A 24,709-nucleotide genomic window follows, 5' to 3' on the forward strand; every position below is an offset into this window, starting at 1 on the left:
AACCGAGCGGTTTGGGACGTTTAAAACAGCCACAGAGCAGAAGAAGATCACAGAATGAGCATAAAACCCGTCTGACCTGCAAACTGAGAATAATGTAGCTGTGTTTATTCTTTCATTCCCAGGTTCAGAAATAAAGGTTCACTTTTTTATTATATACACACATTTTCTCTTATTTTCCTCCATTTTCCTGCTTTAACGGCTAAGCGCTCTCAGGCTTCCTTGTGGTGGCGTTACACGGCCTGTAAAAGAGTTCCAGCTGCTGCAGGACGAAGTTCAACATTTCCTGACTGAAGAAGGCGAGCAAACGGTGTGAATGTTGGACTCCTCAGGTGAACACAAGCAGGACTCCTGCTGAATGCTAATGCTAGTCTTCGGGGTAACTGGGGGGAGTTCTGGGAGGTGGTGCAGTTCCAGCGTGATGCTGGTTGCTGAATCCTTTGGTCTGGACAGGTCTGTGATCTGCAGCTGTGTGAAGTCAAAATGCTTCTGTTCTCAGAGTGGAGTTTCTCCGAGGATGCTGAAGAACCCCCCCCACGTCTGCCTCCTGGCACGGCATCAGGCCCATGCAGCAAAAGACTCATCGCCTCTGGGTGCAGGACTCAGCTCTGCAGGAGATCTTCTCTCCCTGTGGCTGTTAGACTCTGTAATCGCTCCTCGTTCTGTTGGCAGAACAAGCTGAATCTGATCTGCTGTGTTCAGCTGCCAACATGCGCATCTCTAACAGTGTTTTAGCATTTTCACTGCAGGAAGTGTGGTGATTGATTGTCATATATTCTTTTAGTGAGCAGGTTGCAGCTAAAATCAGCTGATCAGCTTCTGCTTTTATAAAATCCTGTGAAATATCCCAAATTATCCATAAAAAATCACTTTGTTTCTGAAGCTTCAAACAACCTGAATATTTGCTTTAAGAAGGTTTAATCTGCAGATAGAAGAAACAATGGTGCTGCTTTCACTGTGCGTTGTTAAAGACTTACGATAAATGTCCCTGAGACGTCCTGTTGTACACTGGATATATATATATATATATATATTTATATATATATATATATATATTGATGCTTGCTGCAGAAACAGGGAAGGCTGGGGGGTGGAGATGTGTGTTGGCCCACATTAGAATATTCAGAGTCATTTTAAAGACATGAAAACCTCCACAGGTGGGTTTTTACAGGATCTATAAGCGACTGTAAAAGAAACTGATCTGTCACGGCTCGGGTTGGACCTGAGATGTCTTTCAGGTCTGATCTGGGCTGGACCGCCCAGCACAAAGATGAAGAAGCAGATCCTGACAAAGATCCTTTTTATGTGCAAAAACAACCTTTGCATTCAGCTCCCCGGCAGATTTTTCTTTGCATTCCCTTGGGCTGCAGTGAAAGACCAGTCACTCTCAGCCTGGAGATACACTCTGCTGATCCTCCGGAGAGGTAATCTCTTCACAGTCAGGGAGTGGAAAGAACCCAGATTTGACTGTGCTTCCAACCCCTCTCATCCCCCGATACATCAGTCGTGATGAAAACTCAACAGAAACAACATTACTGCTTGGAAAACATCGCCCTCTGTCATTCTGTCTTCTCCTACAGTCTGTGCAGCCCTTTACCTGCTGACACAGCAGACTGGCAGCGCTGTTGTGTTTGCATACCTTCCAACTGCGAACAATCTGGGCAAGAAAGCAGGTAGTCTGAAATCAGACAAAGGACAACTCTCCTTAGGGCAAACACCAGGAAAAGTGGCAGTCTGCATGTTAGCTTGGTTTCTTTAAGTGTTCCGCTCTGCATGCAGACGCTTATGGAGCTGGTAGGTCTGCCAGGGCCCACAGCTGTGCAGAATAATGAGGGGAGCGCGCCACGCAGGACAGTCGGGAGCAGCTTGTTAGCATAGTCCTCTGCCAGAGAAGGTGCTGCCGACTTTCTGTTGCAGTTTAATTGGAGGATCCAGTCGGCTTGTTTGTCTCGACAGGACAGGATGTCAGTGACTTTCAGGCTGCTCTGCAGACAACAGACTGCCATCCGCAAATTAACAGCGAGGGCATGACGACTCTGTGCTGCCAGCTCGGAAAATGTCTGACAATCATCAGTCAGCTGAGACAGTGTATGTCAGCGCTGTGAAAACTTCCCAAAGACAATTAAAAACGGCAAAGACAAGACATTCAGACTATGTTACCTGTCTTTCATGTTGCAGGTGTCAAACTGAAGCTCATTATAGCTTCCCAGCAAGCCTTGCTGCACGAGACTGAGATTGACCGGCTGGTTGTTGATGAATAGGAGCTGCATGCAGCCCTGGAAGGCCGGAGTCTGGACCAGACATTCCCTGGGAGGGCAGCCTGGGTGGAGAGGACACCACAGACAAGCTAAACTTTACTTTCTTTGGTCCCAACGAAAATTCACTGACAAACAAGACGACAAACAGTGTTGAGGCTCACTAACCTCCAAAGTAGAAGCTGCTTTTTGATTCCACTTGCTCCCAGAGGTCGATGCGGGAGGACGGCTCTCCGTCCACAGTCAGGCCGATCTGAAGGTCCCTGGTGTTCAGGCTCACAGAGTGCCACAGTCCATCGTTCACGCTGCGACCTGGAGAGCGTCCACACGAGAGGTCAGAGCTGAACATTCAGAGCATCTCAGCTGAATTCTGTGGCTGCAGAATATCTTTATGAAAACACGAGAGTGAAACATTGCACCGAAGCAGCAGCTGTTGCTGTCTGATAAAACTATAATCATCCGCTCAGCACCACTTTTCTTTTCCACTCATGTTTTCTGGCAGCTGTCTGTTCATTTTTCACATGTAGATTCAGCTTCCTTCAACACGTTTGAGTGTCTTAGTTTTTTAAAAGCTGCCAGACAAAGTTCTGGATCTTCTGTTGCTCAGAACCTCCACATTCAGACTCTCCCTCCCACGCTGCCACTTACCAGCTCAGCTCCGACTGTATCTTTATCACTCAGACAGACGTTAATGTGGAGAGCTGCAGTAAGACTGAAGTATTTAAAAAACAAGAATGTATTTGAGACAGCCTGATCATTCCAGATTTTACAGGGACGCTCAACAGCATGTGAAGGCCCAGTAAGAGTCAGCTCTGCACCTGCAGTGGTTCATATCTCTGCTACAGCTGCCAGCCTCTTTGCATGGTTTAGAAATGCAGTGACTTGTTACACAGAAACATACCTTAGAGGCCCAGTAAGAGTCAGCTCTGCACCTGCAGTGGTTCATATCTCTGCTACAGCTGCCAGCCTCTTTGCAGGTTTAGAAATGCAGTGACTTGTCACACAGAAACATATCTTAAACATACTTTAAACCTTCTATAAGCAGTCAAAGTAGCTCCATCTTAACAACATTTCAGTGCTGCTTCAACATGTATGAAGCGCATCCAAGAGCCCAAATCTGGACTGTTTTAGCCACATCTCACATGTAATTACCCATAATGCTTCAGAAGCTGTGACAGCTCGTCCTCACAGAGCTGCAGATTTGAAACTACAGAACACACACACATTCTGACACATTCTTGCTGTGGCTCGAGGGCTAACATGCATCCAGGCTGATAAAAGTGGAATTTCTGATGATGCCTGCTGCTAACAGCCAGTTATCCTGGAATGAGTAAAGTAAAGGGGAGGAACTGCCGGTGAGTTCCCTGTCAGGTCATCTGCTGCAGGCCAGCCCTGAAGGGTCGAGCTCAGACAAAGAGCTCATCAGACTGTTACTCAGCTGCCAAAAAGAATGAAACATTCACTGCTCCTGTCTCCCGGAGATACAGTTTGATGCTGTTAAAGCTCCAGAGCTGCAGGAGCAGGTGGTGCATGTCCTTGACAACAGATGCAGAGTGAGGTGAAGGAAGCTGAAGCTTATTTTGGATGTCTGCGTGTCCTAATGTGACAGAAAGGTCTGTGTTCACAGGCTGGTGCAGATCAACAGAAGATGCACATAAGCCCCGCTTCCACATTCCTGCTCCTGAGCGCTCAGATGCAGGCGTTAAACTATCAGAACCGACTGTGTTGCACCAAACTTCTTCTATCAGCGGTTTGATGAAACTGAAAGTTAAATTTAGACTAAAAACCATGAAATGTAGCAGCCCTCGGAGCCCTGAGGCTCAGTTTAATGATCTCAGGTGATGTTGCTGTTTGTGTTTCTTTCATAACTTCACAGAAAGGTGAGAAATACATTTTTCACATCTATCCAGTTCTCCTGGAATGTTGCAACAAAAATATACGCCTTTCCACTCCTGGCGCAGAAATATCAGGATTTCCAGCTCTGAGGCCTCCTCTGCCAGCAACAGGATTGCATTTCAACTTGAAATGACCCTGAGTCTTCAGGTGTTTACGCAGCCAGCCGGCCGGTGTTTGTGCGCCGCAGGAATCAGATTCATCAGCTGTGACTCCACTCTGCTCGGCTTGAATCTGGCAGTTTGGTTGTGTTTCACTAGATCCATCACAGAGACGATTTCAAGCTGCTGCTGCTATCGTGCATCCTTCTCACAGCAGGCTAACATCGATATCCTGCGGTAATTAAGGAATTTACCCCCCGCGTCGGTGCAACGCCTTCATTCAGGATCAGGCAGACTCACGGAAAACACCCGGGGGTTTCTGTCTCTGTGTTGGATATGATGAAGCTCCTCTAAGCCACATGAATGTGTAACCAAGATGCTATCAGAGCTTTAGCTCGATAGTAATTTCAGCTGTGACCTCCAAAAGCCCAGCCGAGGAATCCTAATGAAAATAATTGACAAATTATGTGGAGGTCCATCCCATCGAACCGAGCTCTGGTTACCTCATCTCTGAATTCATTTGCAGTGAAACTTTTACTTTCTGTGAGAGGACTGCAGCTCCGAGGCCGGTACTGGTCCTGCGGCTCCGAGGCCGGTACTGGTTCTGCGGCTCCGAGGCCGGTACTGGTCCTGCGGCTCCGAGGCCGGTACTGGTCCTGCGGCTCCGAGGCCGGTACTGGTTCTGCAGCTCTGAGCCTGGTACTGGTCCTGCAGCTCTGAGGCCGGTACTGATCCTGCGGCTCCGAGGCCGGTACTGGTTCTGCAGCTCTGAGCCTGGTACTGGTTCTGCAGCTCTGAGCCTGGTACTGGTCCTGCAGCTCCGAGGCCGGTACTGGTTCTGCAGCTCTGAGCCTGGTACTGGTCCTGCAGCTCCGAGGCCGGTACTGGTCCTGCAGCTCTGAGGCCGGTACTGATCCTGCGGCTCCGAGGCCGGTACTGGTTCTGCAGCTCTGAGCCTGGTACTGGTTCTGCAGCTCTGAGCCTGGTACTGGTCCTGCAGCTCCGAGGCCGGTACTGGTCCTGCAGCTCTGAGGCCGGTACTGGTCCTGCGGCTCCGAGGCCGGTACTGGTTCTGCAGCTCTGAGCCTGGTACTGGTCCTGCAGCTCTGAGGCCGGTACTGGTCCTGCAGCTCCGAGGGGTCCTGCAGCTCTGAGGCCGGTACTGGTCCTGCAGCTCTGAGGCCGGTACTGGTTCTGCAGCTCTGAGCCTGGTACTGGTTCTGCTGCAGACAGTGAATCTAACGCAGCTTCAGGTGAATCATAGGAACCGGTCCTTCTCCCTGCAGCCCAGCACCTGAGAGGCTGACTCCCCCGAACAGTCCCACCTATCGGACCCATCGGACCCATCGGACCCATCGGACCCATCGGACCCATCGGGCCCATCGGGCCACAGCGAGCTCACAGAGCTGAGGTTTGATTTCATGATTCAGATCAGCTTCCAGCCTGGAGGGACAGCCGTGTGAAAAGGAAGCAAATCCTCTGAGTTCTAAGGTTTTCTGCACCTTTAAACTTTAAAGGCTCTTATTTAACGTAAAAACTGATTACAAACCACCAGGAAAACTGTGAAATCCCAGTTAGTGGAAGGAGTGAAACTTTGGATCTGGCTGAAAGTTAGAAATGTGTCCGTCACATTATCTCCACAGAGGATTAGAAGAGATAAACACGGCGTATCGATATTAGATGATTCTGTCTGACAGACTGGATCAGGAGAACAGAACCATGTATTTATAATGACTGAGATCCAATCAGAGCTCTGATGTTGGATCGATCTTCTTCCTCCGCTTCCAGACTTTTACCGGAGAGATGAGGTCTTGGGCGTGGCTTCTTATGTCAAAGGGTCTGAAGTGACCCACCTGAAAACCTCAACAGAACCACCCGTCCCACCTGCCGGGTTCTGCTCAGAGCAGAATTATCCAGCCTCTCCATCTTCATCTCCACCCACACCACGCTGCATTCACTGTACCTCAGAAGTGGGAAATCTGAGTCTCTTTGCTTTTTTTTTACAACAAATTCTCATCAGCTGTTAAAAAGCCCGTTTCAGAGAGAAATGTTCTCCCAGAACTTTGGTTCTGAGAGGAGAAGGATGGATGCACCTCCTAAATCCAGCTGCTGTGGACACAGCTGCAAAGATGGGGCTGGACCTCAGGAAACTGCTTCAGCTGCTCCTTTATAAGAGTAGCTAACACTTAGATCAACTCAGCTCAAATGTTTCAGCTTCTTACTGTTAAATTCCTCATAAATATGTGACCTGATCATTATTTTGGTAAAAAAAACAGAGTCAGAATCTGAGAAATACTTTAAATCTCAGCTTTATGTCCTTTAAAAGGATCTGAGAGGGCAGCCCAGCTTAGATCAGTGGTTGCATGATTAGACAAAGCCTGGACAGAATCCCAGTTCTGACAAAGAAAACGTAGAATCAGCACGTAAAAAACACATTAAAATCATGGTCAGAGGTGACAAGGCGGCTAAAACCCCTGATTTAATGTCCGGAGTAACGAGAGCTGCAGGTAACACTGGGTAAGATTCAAAGGAAGGAGCAGAGAAAGGCTTCATCCTCAGTTCCTCGAACAAAGAGACTCATGTCCTCAGCTTAATTAAACAATCACCTCCAAGCTAAAGATTTCTAAAGATACCTTCGGTTGAGATGAACAGAAACACGAGGAATCGCCTGCTCTGCCATATAAAAGCAGCGATTAAGGCTGAGAATGACTTTAAATCATTTGATGGAGAACCAGAAGAGCTGTGAAACACTCAGACCTGAGCTGAGCCACAGACGCTGGAAGATGGAGGAGAAACTCACCGGCAGAGACCTCTGTTCTCTGTCTTCCTGCGCTGTGCAGGGTCAGATGCAGCCAGCTGCTGCTGATCTGCAGCTCCAGCTTCTGCGGCCCCGGGCTGAGCTGCACAGAGAGCAGCAGCCCGTCGGGGTTCCAGGTCCTGAACTGGAGGCGGACGGAGAATTCCCCCGTGGCGGGCGCAGCTGGCGGCAGCGACAGGAAGCTGCTGCCGCTGCTCAGAAAGGTGCAGGCCACCAGTTGGGGCTGCGAGCAGGAGAAGGTCACGTTGCCCTGGAGGACAAAGAGGAAAGAGAGAGACAGAAGATGCAGATTTACAGGCGTGGGAAATTCACAGCGGTGTGTCTGGAAATGTCAGGTTGATGCACACAAACAGTGAGCTAAATATTAATGAAGCAACACTTTGTGACGCTATGATAACGGCTGGAAAACACGTTTAATAAATGCTGCTTTCAGAACACATGAAGTAAATCATATCAGAGCTGCTTCAGCCTGGGAAATCAACAGATCTCTGAACCTGATGACAGAACAAACGAACTCATGAAGATTTAAATAATAAAAAAGATCCGACATGAACCTCCCTGAGTTCTAAGATTTAATGTGTCAGAAGATTAAAACAGATCATGTGTTCCTGAGCAGGTGTTAATCCAGCCTTACAGCGACAGAAAACTATGTGAACCCCCTGATCAAGCAGCAGCAGCTTCAGCTTCAGCTTCAGTAGCTTAAGCAGCAGCTTCAGCAGCAGCAGCAGCTTCAGCAGCTTCAGCTGCAGCAGCTTCAGCTTCAGCAGCTTCAGCTTCAGCAGCAGCTTCAGCAACAGCTTCAGCTTCAGCAGCTTCAGCTTCAGCAGCAGCTTCAGCTTCAGCAGCTTCAGCAGCTTCAGCTTCAGCAGCTTCAGCTTCAGCAGCTTCAGCTTCAGCAGCAGCTTCAGCTTCAGCAGCTTCAGCTTCAGCAGCTTCAGCTTCAGCAGCTTCAGCAGCAGCTTCAGCTTCAGCAGCTTAAGCAGCAGCTTCAGCAGCTTAAGCAGCAGCTTCAGCAGCTTAAGCAGCAGCTTCAGCAGCTTAAGCAGCAGCTTCAGCTTCAGCAGCTTCAGCAGCAGCTTCAGCTTCAACAGCTTCAGCTTCAGCAGCTTCAGCTTCAGCAGCTTCAGCTTCAGCAGCAGCTTCAGCTTCAGCAGCTTCAGTATTAGCTTCAGCAGCTTCAGTAGCTTCAGTAGCTTCAGCTTCTGCACCTTCTGCAGCTTCAGCAGCAGCTTCAGCAGCTTCAGCTTCAGCAGCAGCAGCAGCAGCAGCAGCAGCAGCAGCTTCAGCTTCAGCAGCTTCAGCAGCAGCAGCAGCAGCTTCAGCTTCAGCAGCTTCAGTAGCTTCAGCAGCTTCAGCAGCTTCAGCAGCTTCAGCTTCAGCTTCAGCAGCTTCAGCTTCAGCTTCAGCAGCTTCAGCAGCTTCAGCTTCAGCAGCTTCAGCAGCTTCAGCAGCAGTCAGTTTCCCGTATTTTGACCCACTCTTCTTCCCATAAGGAATTTGAAAAAGGTTCACTTTCTTTTTCACATACACAGAGCTCTTTCACTCATTGTGTGCCAGATGAGTCTGAATAAAGTCGTGTTCTGTTCATTTTGACCCATCGAACGTTGCCACCAGGGAGCCGAAAGGCAAAAGAGGCTTTGGCTGTTTATTTACTCCCACCAGGGGGTGGACATTTCAAACGTGAACTCGCAGACGTCCCCCTCAGCGGCAGCTTTTTACATAATGCAGAGTTTAAATGTAATCTTAATTGTGTGTCAGCCGCTCTCAGACCTGGGCAGGCTTGGCTGCTGAGGTCAGAGTCCTATCAGTCCTGCAGCCTGAGGGCTCTGCACACCAATCACAGCTCCCTGACTCTCAATGTGATTCCCCCCATCAGCCTCAGGGAGATTGTCCCATTGAAATCCCATTACGGCTTCCATCATGCCGGGCTCCTCCGCCTCTGCCTCTGTTGTCAGTAAAGGCCTTTTAATGCAGCAGTTAAAGGCGGCGGGTGTCACAGATGAGATGTGGCTTGTGGCTCGTCGGCCGACCCGTGTGATTGGTGTGGGAGGAAACTTGAGATGCACTCAGACTTAATCATACGGTAGTGATGATCACAGTGGATGTAATGATTGTTTTGTCTTCATACCTGCGCCTGACAATAAACATTTGAATACTATCAAATCAAATGCTGTCAGCAGAGAGCAAAAAAAAACAACTAAACATCGAATGAAACCCCGACTTTTTATTTAGCGCCATCATCAGGTCAATGTGTGAACTTTTCACCTGAAAAAATTAATAACTTTCCTGTTAACAATGTTAACTGTGATGTTAGCAATTAGCCAACACTCCTTCAGGTTTCAGTCGGTCGCAGATCTGTCCACATCTTATAGGATGCAGAGCAGCAACAAAATGGAGGAAAATGAGGAAGTTTAAAGCATTTCTTCCTTTAATCATCAGGGGAAATGTGAGATCTCTGGTGGATAAAATGGACGAGCTTGGAGCCCTGATGAGGACACAGCAGGAATATCAGGCAGAGACCTGGCTGCAGGAACAGCTCTAACAGCTCTCTGCTCAGCTTTAAGACTATCCGGGCAGACAGAGACTGCAGACAGAGCGCTAACAGTAAAGGAGGAGGATCACAGAGCTGGTTAGCAACAGATGGTGGAATCCTGGACCTGGCTGCAGGAACAACTCTAACAGCTCTCTGCTCAGCTTTAAGACTATCCGGGCAGACAGAGACTGCAGACAGAGCGCTAACAGTAAAGGAGGAGGATCACAGAGCTGGTTAGCAACAGATGGTGGAATCCTGGACCTGGCTGCAGGAACAACTCTAACAGCTCTCTGCTCAGCTTTAAGACTCTCCGGGCAGACAGAGACTGCAGACAGAGCGCTAACAGTAAAGGAGGAGGATCACAGAGCTGGTTAACAACAGATGGTGGAATCCTGGAGCGTCTCTGCAGCCCAGATGTTGAACTGCTGGCTGTGAGTTTCTGTCCATGTTGTCTGCTGAGAGTTCACCTGAGTTACCTGCTGACGCTGTGTGTGACATCATCAGCTGAGTTGTTGCTAAGCAACAGAAACAACAGCCCAACCCACTGATGGAGACCTCTGAAGGTTTCTACCTTCCTCTCTGCTGCACTTCAGATGGTTTATATTTTATTCTGTTATCTGTAACAGCAGCTGATCTTTAATAAAAATTAATGCAGCAGGGAAATAATTCAACTTCAGGGATTAAAAACATACTATTGACCTAAAATGTTTCATCTAATCTTGAAAACAGCAGCCTCACAGTCCGTGGTGGTAAACTGTGTGACGGTAACACATCACCCACTGCAGCATGAACCCCTAACTGTGTCTATGCACTGCTATCCTCTGACTGAGTTTAAATGGTATTCTGGTCAGGGGACAGTGTAGATTTTGAGTCGTCATCATCTTAAAGTCCTCCTTCAAACCCTTCAAAAAACTGGGTTAAGATGGAAAAGGCTGAAAATCCCATTTCTACTCAAGTTTTAAAGCGAATAAGAAACAGTTACTGAAGCTGAGTAACCAGCAGATGACTGTTATTGAGAGAGAAATCCAGAGAAAAGGATCCAGCAAAGCCAGCAGATGGTGAACCTTCTGTCACGGTTTATGTTCTGATGTTCTTGTTTTCAGGTATTTTCAGCTTCTTGTCATGTTTTCCCGTCGCTCAGCTTCACCCAAGTCACCTGTTTCTGTTCCACAGCTGCACCTCGTCACCAATCAGCCCCCCACAGTATTTAGTTTCCAGTTTCAGTCACAGTCCGGGCAGAATCCTCACCACCCTTTCATGATCTCTCCACAGCTTTTGTATTTCTGATATCCGGTTTAGCCGCGCCTTTTGCTCTTTTGTGCTTTTTGCATTTGGAATAAAACCCTCTGGTTTTTGAGGTCCTCCCTTCCTGCACCTCCCAGGAAACTCAGGTCAACAGGCCACTGAGGATCCCAGATCAGCTGGTGGTGGGACAGCATCATCCAACTGGTACCGGCACCAGTCGACAGTTCTGTCCCTGACTGACACAACCAAGCAGTTCTTATTCGATTAAACTGAGCAAACCAGACGTTTGCCTCGACCAGCCTTGCTTTTGGGAATAAGAGACAACACCTCAGAGTTGTGGGAACTGGGAATAAATTCGGTTCATTTTCTACACTGATATAAACGGGTTAAAATGGTCGCGGTTACTGTGTAAAAAACAGCTAAAGTTAGAGTAAAAAGCATGAAGCTACAGCAACATGCTGTAACTCCAGCAGTGAGCTACAGTTTAATCTATAAATCCATTTCACCCTGCAACAGTTTTCTGTCTCAACATAAGCCTCCAGCATCAGTCCAAATCCAAAGTTTGGCCGTCATCAGCTGCTTTTATCAGGAGGAATCGGACCTGCTTCTGCTCCTTTACTAACTTAATGCAGAAGGTTGGACTCAGAGAACCAGCCTGAGAAAGAGTTCTTGGCCTTTTAGACCTCGGTTTGACCTCTGTTTGACCTCAGTTTGACCTCAGTTTGACCTCGGTTTGACCTCAGCTCTTTCTGACGCTGCACAAACCCACAGAACACAGCAGCCTGTGAACTCTCTTCTTGTATCTTCTGCAGATCTTCAGGCGTCAGCTACGTTCATTTTCCAGCTTGTTAGAGGAGCTCGCTGCTGTTGATGACTCAGATAATCATCAATCCTTACGTTTCCCGCAGCCGTAACAACACGATTAGCATCTTCTCCCGTTAGTATCGGTGGAACAGAACCAGGGTGTTCACCTGAGGCAGCAGGGTAGCGTCTGCTCGCCACCCTCCTCAGAGTCTGGGACTGTTACACTGAACCGGACTGGATGGTTAGCAGATGAAACTGTTAACAGTTTGATTTTTCTCCTCCTGTTAGCTCGCCCACTTTCTGCTGCTCGCCTACACATTTCTGCATTTTTCCTCTTTTTTCTGCTCGTTGCATCCTGATGAAGACAGGCTTAAGTAGCAAAGCCAGGTCTCACTTTTCTGAGCTTGTAAAGGCAGAAGAGAAGCAGCGACATCGTGCTGCAGAACAGAAGTGTGGACAGACTCGGCCTGGTTCTGATCCCAGTTCATCGAAGGTGATTAGGAGGAGTTCAACAAACCAAAGGAGCGTTCAGGACGGAACTTACAACGCTGTGAATCTGCGGCTTGCGTCTCTTTGCCAGGTCTATGATGTTGATGCCGTTGTAGTAGAGGTTCTCCACGCAGCCGTGGAAGTTCTTCCTCAGGAAGGTGCCGGGTTTTCCAGGCAGAGGGATGCCTCCGAAACTCAGCTGTGAGGAAGAGAAAACAGAAGATCTGTCATCAGCACATGCAGAGACTGAGCCGCTCTCATGGATGATGATGTGAAGCTCCCTTTCACATCAGCACCAGCTGAATATTTGATGCACGTTTTCACACGTTTTCACTCGTTTTCACACGTTTTCACACGTTTTCACACATTTTCACTCGTTTTCACACGTTTTCACTCGTTTTCACTCGTTTTCACACGTTTTCACTCGTTTTCACTCGTTTTCACTCGTTTTCACACGTTTTCACACGTTTTCACTCGTTTTCACACGTTTTCACTCGTTTTCACACGTTTTCACTGGTTTTCACTCGTTTTCACACGTTTCTGCTCCAACAGCCGAACCAGCCACTCGCCAAAAGGTACAGTGACTGCATTCATTCTGCAGGTCTGAAACCATTACACGCGTCAGTGTGCGTCCTTCAGGTCAGACGGCACGCAGGCGACGGCTCGCAGGCGACGGCACGGAGGTGACGGCACGCAGCCGGACGGCACGCAGCAGACGGCACGCAGGCGACGGCTCGCAGGCGACGGCACGCAGGTGACGGCACGCAGGTGACGGCACGCAGGTGACGGCACGCAGGTGACGGCACGCAGGTGACGGCACGCAGGTGACGGCACGCAGGTGACGGCACGCCGCAGACGGCGCGCAGCCGGATGCAGGTGAAGGCACATCTCAGTGCCACATCTCAGTGCCACAGCAGTAAAAACATCCCTCTAACTTCCTCATTTACAACACGTGACGTCATTTTACTGCTCATGGAACAACTGTTCAGTTGAGTTTGCTCTCACTGTGAAACACTGGAATAGATTTCTCTGTTATTCATTATGTAAAATAACATTTCCATCACAGAAAAGAAATGCAGTTTAATTTCACATAAAAAAGACATTTTCCCTGCAGCTTTCTGAGGGGAAACCACAGCAGCCGGTCTGAGCTTAGTTTCATTTCCAAACACAGCCACTCAGTCCAGAACACGCACGCTGCATCTCAATGCAAGTCTAACGCAGAGGAATTCATCAGGGGTGCACCGAACAATTACTGTAATAGATTTACACTCAAGATCTTTGAATTATTTAAGAGAGGGACTAGAAAAGAAGTTCAGAACATTTTTCAGCAAGCCGAAGGTTAGAAGTGTCAGTGGGTAAGAAAAGTCCTACAATGATAGCATTTCGTGTTTTTCACTGAAACAAGATGTTTTCTGTGTTATGGCGGTAAACTAAATGAACCTTTGAGGGAATAACACATGATAATTTTGTTGGAAAATGAGCTGCAAATGTTTGGAAGGTAATAATAGCCTGATGAATAATTCCTGCCTGAACAGACGCAGTCTCTCTGCAGATAAAATAAAGCTCGCCGCGGTGCTGGGACCCTCTTTAAGGTTCAGGTAGCAGCGTTACAATGGTTCACTAATTCTGCTGAAAGCTAAAACTGGGAGTTACTGGGTCCTGTGCTGGGGGAGCTCCCATGATGCACCTCTCCTCCCTCCATGTTCTGCTGCTATAGGCCCAGCCTGCTGGGGGAGCTCCCATGATGCACCTCTCCTCCCTCCATGTTCTGCTGCTATAGGCCCAGCCTGCTGGGGGAGCTCCCATGATGCACCTCTCCTCCCTCCATGTTCTGCTGCTATAGGCCCAGCCTGCTGGGGGAGCTCCCATGATGCACCTCTCCTCCCTCCATGTACAGATGACATCATTGCTGTCATTAACTTGTGTTTCTCTCTCTCAGCAGGTGTCTCTGGCCTGGTGTTACGCTGCTTGTTGTCCCCTCTTTCCTGTCCTCTCAGCCCCAGCTGGTCCAGGCAGATGGACCCTTCCTGGTTCTGGTTCTGATGGAGGTTTCTTCCTGTTAAAAGGGAGTTTTTTCTCTCCACAGTCGCCTCCTGCAGCTCAGGATTGGATGAGAGAGAAGTTTCAGTTTGTTTTGACTGGCTCCGGATGAATTGGACTGATTTGGATTGAATAAATTGTACTAAAATGAACCGGATTGTAACTGGACTGTAGTGGAGCTGCAGTGATCCTCTCAGTGTGTTACTCCCCTAAACTGGAGCTGGTTTTCTTAAAGTGTAGAACTGAATAAATGGGTGAATGAATGATGTTGTTTCAGGTCTCACTCGGGGCCAGAGACTGGACTGAGTCTCACCAGGTAAAAAGCAGACCACGGCTGAACCAAAGCCTTCAGAAGGCGTCGGCTCACTCAGGTGTGAGTTATGTCTTTAGTGGCTCCCTAATAGCTGCTTTGTCTGTTTCCGTTTTCAGCTGGATGACTTGAAAGCGTGCCTTTCCAGCAGCCTGTTCGCTGCAGGGCTGCAGGGCTGCAGGGCTCATTACCAGCTCTGCTCATCACACTTTTTCTGTGGGTAAATATTTACCAAGCTGCTCTGCCTCACCTGCAGGTGATTGAATTACGTCTGGCCTCACCTCGTAGTCCACTTCCAGAGAGTGACCTTCTCCTTTGGTCTGGAAATGCTGAGTGTGGGAGTCCACGGTGAGGTTGACCTGCTTGTTGAAGCGCTCGATGTGAACCGAGTGCCAGTGCTGGTCGTCCAGCAGGCTGCCCACGGTGACGGCGACCCGGCGGCTGCTGAACCGCGGCCTGCTGTCATCTGGACAAACAGAAACAGCAGCAGCAGTATTTACACGGTGCAAACAGCTGTTTGCACCCATGACTTCCACAATCTGAGCATCAAATTGCTGAGAATCTTTCCTCGGACACAGAAAGGTTTACATCCGCAGCCTCTGGCTCTTTTTCTCCACATTTAGCAATTGGACCAAATATCTTTGGTCCTCTATATGTTGTGAAAAAGCTGGAAATGAAATGTCAACTCAATCATGGAGGCGTCCTCTAAAATACAGCTCTCATATCCTCTCTATCGCTCCCAATCTCTGGCTCCATCTCAGGCAATGATTCTCACAATCAGCACAAGGACAGAGAAAACAACAGCATTTGGAGGCAGATATTGGGAAAAGAGCAGTTACCTAGATTGAGGTAAAGGTCCAGCCTTCCTCGGTGTAGCTCCAGGGTGATGTAATCTCCTCTCTGGCCCTCTCCGTGCAGTAAGACGCCCTCGGCCTGATGGCTCTTAAAGCGCAGAGAAATCACGTCCTTCACGGTGGACATGGACTTCTGGTTGAACCGATACAGCAGCGAGCTTCTGCCGTCAAAGTCGGCCACGTAGGACTCTGCGGGACAGAATCAGTTTTACATGCAGTGATGGAGGTGAACGGGAAGAAAAGTGCGCTGCAGCACTCTGCAGCATGCATGCAATCTGTGGGTAACACGGGTAAAAATAATCATTTAATGCTTCTGTGACTTGGTAAAGCTTTAAATGCTACATGCTAGTTATCATATTACTGCTGTGTGCATCTTATTATATATATATATATAAATATATATCTTCTAATCCCTGCCAAACGTGTTGAATCACCATCTTTGGAGAATGTTCAATCAGCTGATTCATTTCTTTGTAGAACAAAAGAAAAATGAATCAGAGATATGACACAAAGCTATTTTATTTAACAGCTGAATATTCTGGCTTTGCAAAGCAGGACAAATAGAACTCGATTAATTTCCCCAAAGTGCAGGTCAAATAATGAACACAAAGCCGTTTTTTTCATTCTAAATCACGAAGTAAAGACTGACACTGAATGCAGCATTACTGCAACAAAGGAAGGGAGGGGCAGCGTTTGAAAAATGCTGAGTTTAACACAGTAAGTGCTTCATAACCTTAGTAAAAATGTGTTTTATAAGATACCGTTTAAGCCCCTGATCAGCCTCATTTATTCCAGACTCTCCTGGAACCTTTAAAGTGTCCTGATCAACAGTTCTGCAGCTTTCTGAAACCTTTAAAGTATCCTGATCAACAGTTCTGCAGCTTTCTGAAACCTTTAAAGTGTCCTGATCAATAGTTCTGCAGCTTTCTGAAACCTTTAAAGTGTCCTGATCAACAGTTCTGCAGCTTTCTGTAACCTTTAAAGTGTCCTGATCAACAGTTCTGCAGCTTTCTGAAACCTTTAAAGTGTCCTGATCAATAGTTCTGCAGCTTTCTGAAACCTTTAAAGTGTCCTGATCAACAGTTCTGCAGCTTTCTGAAACCTTTAAAGTGTCCTGATCAACAGTTCTGCAGCTTTCTGAAACCTTTAAAGTGTCCTGATCAACAGTTCTGCAGCTTTCTGTAACCTTTAAAGTGTCCTGATCAATAGTTATGCAGCTTTCTGAAACCTTTAAAGTGTCCTGATCAACAGTTCTGCAGCTTTCTGAAACCTTTAAAGTGTCCTGATCAACAGTTCTGTAGCTTTCTGAAACCTTTAAAGTGTCCTGATCAACAGTTCTGCAGCTTTCTGAAACCTTTAAAGTGTCCTGATCAATAGTTCTGCAGCTTTCTGAAACCTTTAAAGTGTCCTGATCAACAGTTCTGCAGCTTTCTGAAACCTTTAAAGTGTCCTGATCAACAGTTCTGCAGCTTTCTGAAACCTTTAAAGTGTCCTGATCAACAGTTCTGCAGCTTTCTGAAACCTTTAAAGTGTCCTGATCAATAGTTCTGCAGCTTTCTGAAACCTTTAAAGTGTCCTGATCAACAGTTCTGCAGCTTTCTGGAACCTTTAAAGTGTCCTGGTCAACAGTTCTGCAGCTTTCTGAAACCTTTAAAGTGTCCTGATCAACAGTTCTGCAGCTTTCTGAAACCTTTAAAGTGTCCTGATCAACAGTTCTGCAGCTTTCTGGAACCTTTAAAGTGTCCTGATCAACAGTTCTGCAGCTTTCTGGAACCTTTAAAGTGTCCTGATCAACAGTTCTGCAGCTTTCTGTAACCTTTAAAGTGTCCTGATCAACAGTTCTGCAGCTTTCTGAAACCTTTAAAGTGTCCTGATCAACAGTTCTGCAGCTTTCTGTAACCTTTAAAGTGTTCTGATCAATAGTTCTGCAGCTTTCTGGAACCTTTAAAGTGTCCTGATCAACAGTTCTGCAGCTTTCTGAAACCTTTAAAGTGTCCTGATCAACAGTTCTGCAGCTTTCTGAAACCTTTAAAGTGTCCTGATCAACAGTTCTGCAGCTTTCTGAAACCTTTAAAGTGTCCTGATCAACAGTTCTGCAGCTTTCTGAAACCTTTAAAGTGTCCTGATCAACAGTTCTGCAGCTTTCTGAAACCTTTAAAGTGTCCTGATCAACAGTTCTGCAGCTTTCTGAAACCTTTAAAGTGTCCTGATGAACAGTTCTGCAGCTTTCTGGAACCTTTAAAGTGTCCTGATCAACAGTTCTGCAGCTTTCTGGAACCTTTAAAGTGTCCTGATCAACAGTTCTGCAGCTTTCTGTAACCTTTAAAGTGTCCTGATCAACAGTTCTGCAGCTTTCTGAAACCTTTAAAGTGTCCTGATCAATAGTTCTGCAGCTTTCTGAAACCTTTAAAGTGTCCTGATCAACAGTTCTGCAGCTTTCTGAAACCTTTAAAGTGTCCTGATCAACAGTTCTGCAGCTTTCTGAAACCTTTAAAGTGTCCTGATCAACAGTTCTGCAGCTTTCTGAAACCTTTAAAGTGTCCTGATCAATAGTTCTGCAGCTTTCTGAAACCTTTAAAGTGTCCTGATCAACAGTTCTGCAGCTTTCTGAAGCCTTTAAAGTGTCCTGATCAACAGTTCTGCAGCTTTCTGAAACCTTTAAAGTGTCCTGATCAACAGTTCTGCAGCTTTCTGAAACCTTTAAAGTGTCCTGATCAATAGTTCTGCAGCTTTCTGTAACCTTTAAAGTGTCCTGATCAACAGTTCTGCAGCTTTCTGAAACCTTTAAAGTGTCCTGATCAACAGTTCTGCAGCTTTCTGAAGCTCTTTCACAGTTTTTCTTTGGACATTTTCTGCTTTTTCCCTCATCTTCAGTCCTTGTTCCTGAGCATTTTCAGTGTTTTTTTCTTTGTTCAGCCACTTAACTCTGACCTTTGAAGCATTCAGGCAGAAAAAAGGCTCCTAACTCAAGGGATGAACCAGTGTTGTGTCGACACAGAACAGACAACTTAGCAAAGAAGCCATTTTAAATTGTTTGAAAAGGCAGCCGACATCCAAAGAAGAGCTTTGGGATGTCCTTCAAGAAGCCTGGAGAACTATTCCTGAAGACTCCTTAAAGAAATGACAGAAAGCTTGTCTCAGAGGGTTCAGGCTGAGTTGGAGAATAAAGGAGCTCAGACCAGATATTCACTTTAAAGCTGCTGAGAACTGAGAAAAAACTCTGGGTTTATGTTTAACCACGTTTCAGTGAATCACTTTTACTCAGTGACAGCTACATTTCTTGCATCATATGAAAACACCACTGATCACTTGGCAATAAAAGCTCTTTGGGAGCTTGTAAGTATGCCGCCTTGCCACAAGTTTCCCGTAAATGTAGTTAATGCACAGCCTGCAAAGTGGCGTTTAAGACTCTCCTCGTGGCAGAAAAAGCGATCAGTGGATGGTTCTATTTAAGCGAGCCAGTTCCAGGGCTTTTATATCGCACGTACTCATGGAATACAGCCACCTTTAATTATTCATGCCAACAGTTTTCCAGCTTTGACAAGTCAGAATACATCAGCTAATTGCAGAGGCGGCACTGGTGTTCCAGCTCTCTGTCTCTGGTTTACCGACGCGTTAAAATACATAAAATAACAGGATCAATATGTTTGCTGAGTGTATGTAGAGGCGGATTAATCCCTGTAACTTCTATCCATGAGCCACAGGATCGGCCATCACTGTGAGTTTAAACCCAGCGACTGCCTTTGATCAGCAGAGGAGGAAAAATGGTGGACAGAAGCACACTCGGGAGACAGTGTGGAGCTCGGCTCATAAAACTGCTCACTGTGGCGTGTTCGGACAGAAATCCACAGCGCAGTAATTCTCCGGCTCATCTAGTTAGAGCTGCCTCACAATGTGTGGATGAGGTGTGCCACTGAATCCCCATTAAATGTGTCTCATTGAGGGTAAAAACGACTCCATGTTTGTCTTTTATCAGCCTGCACAGCCACAGAGGTGCAGTCTGTGTTTCTTCTCATTACAGGCACACATGTGGAGTTGTTTTAGCGAATTCTTCACTATTTAAATCATTTTATGTTCTTAAATCCACGTTGCATGGTGTTTTTAGAGAATTACAGCAACTTTCATCATCTAAGATAATTACATAAAGCCAAGTATTAAGGGCAGCTCGCTCCAGCAGCCGTGGAGCCCTTTAACACACATGCAGACGGTGTTCAGTGTCTTGGTGTGAGTCATTGCAGGCGGATGCACAAGAAAAGCAGCAATTTGCATATCTGTTCCCAGGAGCAGCACATCTCTGCTACTGTACTGTGACTTGTTCTGCCCGTGAGGCACCTCTGGTGTGTGTAACAGTTTCAGATGACAATCATCATCTGACTGAGGCTGGTTCAGGGCTGAGGGCGCTTCATGATGCGGTTCGTTTGTTGGTAGAACCCCCGTGTGGAGAGACTTCCCAGTTTAACGCATGTAAATCTGACATAACGAGGCATTAAAGAGGTTAATTGGTTTTTTTCTTCCTCTCTTTCCATCAGTGGGTTATAGATTTGGATGCATGGAAAAACCAAAGAGAGTTCTGCTGAAATCTGTGGTGCAGGCGTTTCTTCCTTTACTTGGTGACATCATCACGAAACACTTTGCATGATATCTGCTGGTGCTGAATCTGACGTAGCCTCAAACAAACGACTACGAGCTTCTTCAGTCTCCCACAGAGCTGACAGAATGCAACCATCTACCTGTTTCTGAAGGATTGAGAGTCGCTGATATTCTCTGTCCTGGAAAGAAAAGCTCAGCTTATACAATACGTTATGAGAGGAAAACACACAAATAACTGTTTTTTTTACTTATTCAGGAATATCTGAATATCTGAAAACATGCCCCAGCTCGTTTGAGTTTGACTGGGACTCAGTTTTATCAGAGAAGACACCTGCATCTCCATTAAAATGCATCTAAAGCAACAGTTATGTTATAATAATGCACTGTAAATAATTGAAGCTTAATTCTTTATTCTGTTTTTGGGGTGACTTTGTAACGCTGTCCAGGGACTGCAGATGACAAACAGGCTTCTAGGCAGCTCTGGCACATTTACAGAGATATTTATTCATGTGCTCTGTCAACTAAACCCACAAATAACCATTTGTTCACCCAAGGAAAAACACACCCAGTTGTATTTTGTAAAATTCTGATTTAAAAGCTCTGCTCAGTGTGTTTTACATCATTCGCCCGATAAAATTAACAAAATATTAAAAGTATAACGATGCAGAGTGTATAACAATTACTAAATACGACAGTTCTACTAAAAATACGTGTAAAATTACACAAATATCCAAGGAAATTCTTACTTTTATTTTTTCAAACTATCACAAAGGTGATATTTCACTGTTACTCATCATCAAATGTTTAAAAGTACTTCTCTTGACCTCAGAGGGGAGGCAGCATTACACCGTGGACTGTAACCAGGGACTGTAACCAGGGACTGTAACCATGGACTGTAACCGTGGACTGTAACCAGGGACTGTAACCAGGGACTGTAACCATGGACTGTAACCGTGGACTGTAACCGTGGACTGTAACCGTGGACTGTAACCACGGACTGTAACCATGGACTGTAACCAGGGACTGTAACCGCAGACTGTAACCAGGGACTGTAACCAGGGACTGTAACCATGGACTGTAACCACGGACTGTAACCACGGACTGTAACCGTGGACTGTAACCAGGGACTGTAACCGTGGACTGTAACCAGGGACTGTAACCAGGGACTGTAACCGCAGACTGTAACCATGGACTGTAACCAGGGACTGTAACCGCAGACTGTAACCAGGGACTGTAACTAGGGACTGTAACCAGGGTCTGTAACCAGGGACTGTAACCACGGACTGTAACCAGGGACTGTAACTAGGGACTGTAACCAGGGACTGTAACCATGGACTGTAACCGCGGACTGTAACCAGGGTCTGTAACCAGGGACTGTAACCAGGGACTGTAACCAGGGTCTGTAACCAGGGACTGTAACCACGGACTGTAACCGTGGACTGTAACCGTGGACTGTAACCAGGGACTGTAACCAGGGACTGTAACCATGGACTGTAACCATGGACTGTAACCAGGGACTGTAACCGCAGACTGTAACCAGGGACTGTAACCATGGACTGTAACCGTGGACTGTAACCAGGGACTGTAACCAGGGACTGTAACCGCAGACTGTAACCATGGACTGTAACCAGGGACTGTAACCGCAGACTGTAACCAGGGACTGTAACTAGGGACTGTAACCAGGGTCTGTAACCACGGACTGTAACCAGGGACTGTAACTAGGGACTGTAACCAGGGACTGTAACCATGGACTGTAACCGCGGACTGTAACCAGGGTCTGTAACCAGGGACTGTAACCATGGACTGTAACCAGGGTCTGTAACCAGGGACTGTAACCACGGACTGTAACCGTGGACTGTAACCGTGGACTGTAACCAGGGACTGTAACCAGGGACTGTAACCATGGACTGTAACCATGGACTGTAACCAGGGACTGTAACCGCAGACTGTAACCAGGGACTGTAACCAGGGACTGTAACCATGGACTGTAACCACGGACTGTAACCACAGACTGTAACCACGGACTGTAACCAGGGACTGTAACCAGGGTCTGTAACCATGGACTGTAACCAGGGACTGTAACCATGGACTGTAACCAGGGACTGTAACCGTGGACTGTAACCGTGGACTGTAACCAGGGACTGTAACCAGGGACTGTAACCATGGACTGTAACCACGGACTGTAACCAGGGTCTGTAACCAGGGACTGTAACCAGGGACTGTAACCATGGAGAACAGAGTCTGAGCCACATCTGAACCAATTCTCGCTTTTCAACTTCACTGTTGGTCACATTAAGACTTAAACAATATCTTGTTTTTGAAGTTATTAATAAACTTGGTCACAGGTTAGCATTACATGCTGCTCAGTGCAAACAGGCACATTTCTGTCAAGAATGGCTGAAAATAATGAGTTTCTTCTTCTTAGGATTTATCTGTTTTTTCACTTTCATCACTCAGAGCTCCAAACTAATTTCCTGCAGGGCTTTTCTAAGTGTGGGGCCTTAAATGTTCAATCTGCCAAAAAATCTGAAGTCTTTCACCCAAAACATGAAGAGAAAAACCTTTAACATTACAGGCTTCATTACAGTGTCCATGTGGTAAAATATTCCCAGGTCCAGTTTCCTTATAGAGCGAATCACTGAGCACCGGGAATTATGAAGAAGAATGATTTAATGAGTTCTTCTGCAGGACACATTAATGAAAATTATGACATTTCATTTGAACTAATGTAACCAAAGTTTATGTCCAGAGGGCATGGCTGAGGACTTTTTAATTAATGAATGTTCCAATTATCTGCTTCTGCAGTGGCTTGTATTATAGATTCTGTTATGAATGGGTCAGTATGATATGTTTTTATTCATTTCACTCTGTACTTTCTTATATAGAAATGTAACAGTCTAAAAAGATGGACTAATTTGTACATTTTTCTTACGTTCTGCTCGTGTTCCTAATTCAAAATGTTGTGGTTTTATGTCGACCCTGATGGAGGTTATGAGCTTTACTACAAAATCATTTCAAACTAATATTCTCCTAAAAGCTGGAAAAGTAACAGAAACACTCAGAAAAGAAGCCCAATCTTCATGGAATACCAATTCAGTCATTACTAAAGACATTTATTCAGATGAATAAATGACTTTTGACTTAATGAATGACATTTATTCAGATGTATAAATGTGGCTGTGAAACAAACAAAGAAACAGAAGAGTTACTAACGTCTCCATCTCTGAGAATCAGTGTTAAATGAAGTCAAATCTGTGTCTAACAGCTTTATTTGAACATCAGAGATAAAGAAAAAAAAGATAAATATATATAAATAATAAATATATATAAATGTGGGATTAGAAAAATAAAAAAAGTGAATTCTGTGTTTCCTAAAAATGAAAAGAAAAAGGATAAAAGACAAATATTCAGCGTCTGATAATGACCCTGAAACTAAAAGATGCTTCTCATCATCTGTGTTAAAGATAAATGAGCTGCTATTAAAATCATGTCATGTTATGTGGATTATTGCTGTTTTGATTGGAGGACATGTTGGGATTCTCAGAATGAATGAATGAACGAATTAACCAATGAATGAATGAATGAATGAATTAATTAATGAACGAATTAAGGAATTAATTAATTAATTAATTAACGAATGAACTAATTAATGGATGAATGAACGAATGAACGAATTAACCAATGAATTAATTAATTAATTAATGAACGATTGAACTAATTAATGAATGAATAAATGAATGAACGAATTAACGAATGAATTCATGAATGAACGAATTAACGAATGAATGAATGAACGAACGAATGAATGAATGAAAGAAACGAATGAATGAATGAACTAATTAATTAATTAATTAATGGATGAATGAATAAATGAATGAACGAATGAACGAACTAACAAATGAATGAAAGAAACGAACGAATGAAAGAAACGAACGAATGAATGAATGAACGAATGAATTAATTCATTAATGAACGAATTAATTAATGAATTAATTAATGGATGAATGAATAAATGAATGAATGAATGAATTAATTAATTAATTAATGGATGAATGAATAAATGAATGAATGAATTAATTAATTAATGGATGAATGAATATATGAATGAATGAATTAACGAATTAATTAACGAATTAATTCATGAATGAATGAACGAATGAATTCATGAATTAATTAATTAATGGATGAAAGAATAAATGAATGAATGAATGAATGAATGAATGAATGAATGAATGAACGAATGAATTAATTAATTAATGGATGAATGAATGAATGAATGAATGAATGAATGAATGAATGAATGAATGAATGAATGAATGAATGAACAGCTCGTTGACACTCAGGAATGTAGAAACATGGAAGAGTTTATGTGATCTGGTCCAGATTTATCAACATATGAAACAGTGAAAACTGACAAGTTCCACGAATGAACTGAGAAATACAAATAAAAGTCTTTCTCTGATGAATGTTTGTTGCCCAACAGCCTGAGCTGAGCTCCCAGAAAGTTGTTCACACAGAAAAACAACCAATAAATGCAGTTATATTTGCCTGATTTCAGGACAGCAGGATTCATTTCATGCACATGAATATTCATTCGTCTGTTTGAGTGTTTGTTTAATCTGGATTTAAAGGTATTCTGTTTGAACCTGGGATCAGAGGTGTTCCTCTGAAGCTGATGTGGTGATTTCCATTCATCGTGTTACTCTAAAGGTGCTGAAAGTGGGGAAATGTTTGCTTTTGATTCTGTCATTTCACTTTTCAGTTCTGAGAATCAAAGCGT

At 45.3% G+C, this 24,709-nt stretch overlaps 1 protein-coding gene across 1 annotated transcript in view; it reads right to left on the reverse strand.

Annotated features, from left to right (window-relative positions):
• Positions 1–24,709, reverse strand: part of cntnap5a (contactin associated protein family member 5a) — a 119,987-nt gene that overhangs the window by 54,209 nt on the left and 41,069 nt on the right. The window contains exons 5-10 of the mRNA XM_072397587.1: positions 15,325–15,528; positions 14,767–14,951; positions 12,191–12,334; positions 7,047–7,314; positions 2,421–2,564; positions 2,158–2,317 (exon numbers count right to left, since the gene is read on the reverse strand). Coding sequence (XP_072253688.1) covers positions 2,158–2,317; positions 2,421–2,564; positions 7,047–7,314; positions 12,191–12,334; positions 14,767–14,951; positions 15,325–15,528 — 1,105 coding nt within the window. The remainder of the gene's footprint in view (positions 1–2,157; positions 2,318–2,420; positions 2,565–7,046; positions 7,315–12,190; positions 12,335–14,766; positions 14,952–15,324; positions 15,529–24,709) is intronic.

Source organism: Leuresthes tenuis, unplaced genomic scaffold (assembly GCF_036924035.1).
Source record: "Leuresthes tenuis unplaced genomic scaffold, fLeuTen1.0.hap1 SCAF_12, whole genome shotgun sequence".
In the NCBI taxonomy this organism is placed as follows: domain Eukaryota; kingdom Metazoa; phylum Chordata; class Actinopteri; order Atheriniformes; family Atherinopsidae; genus Leuresthes; species Leuresthes tenuis.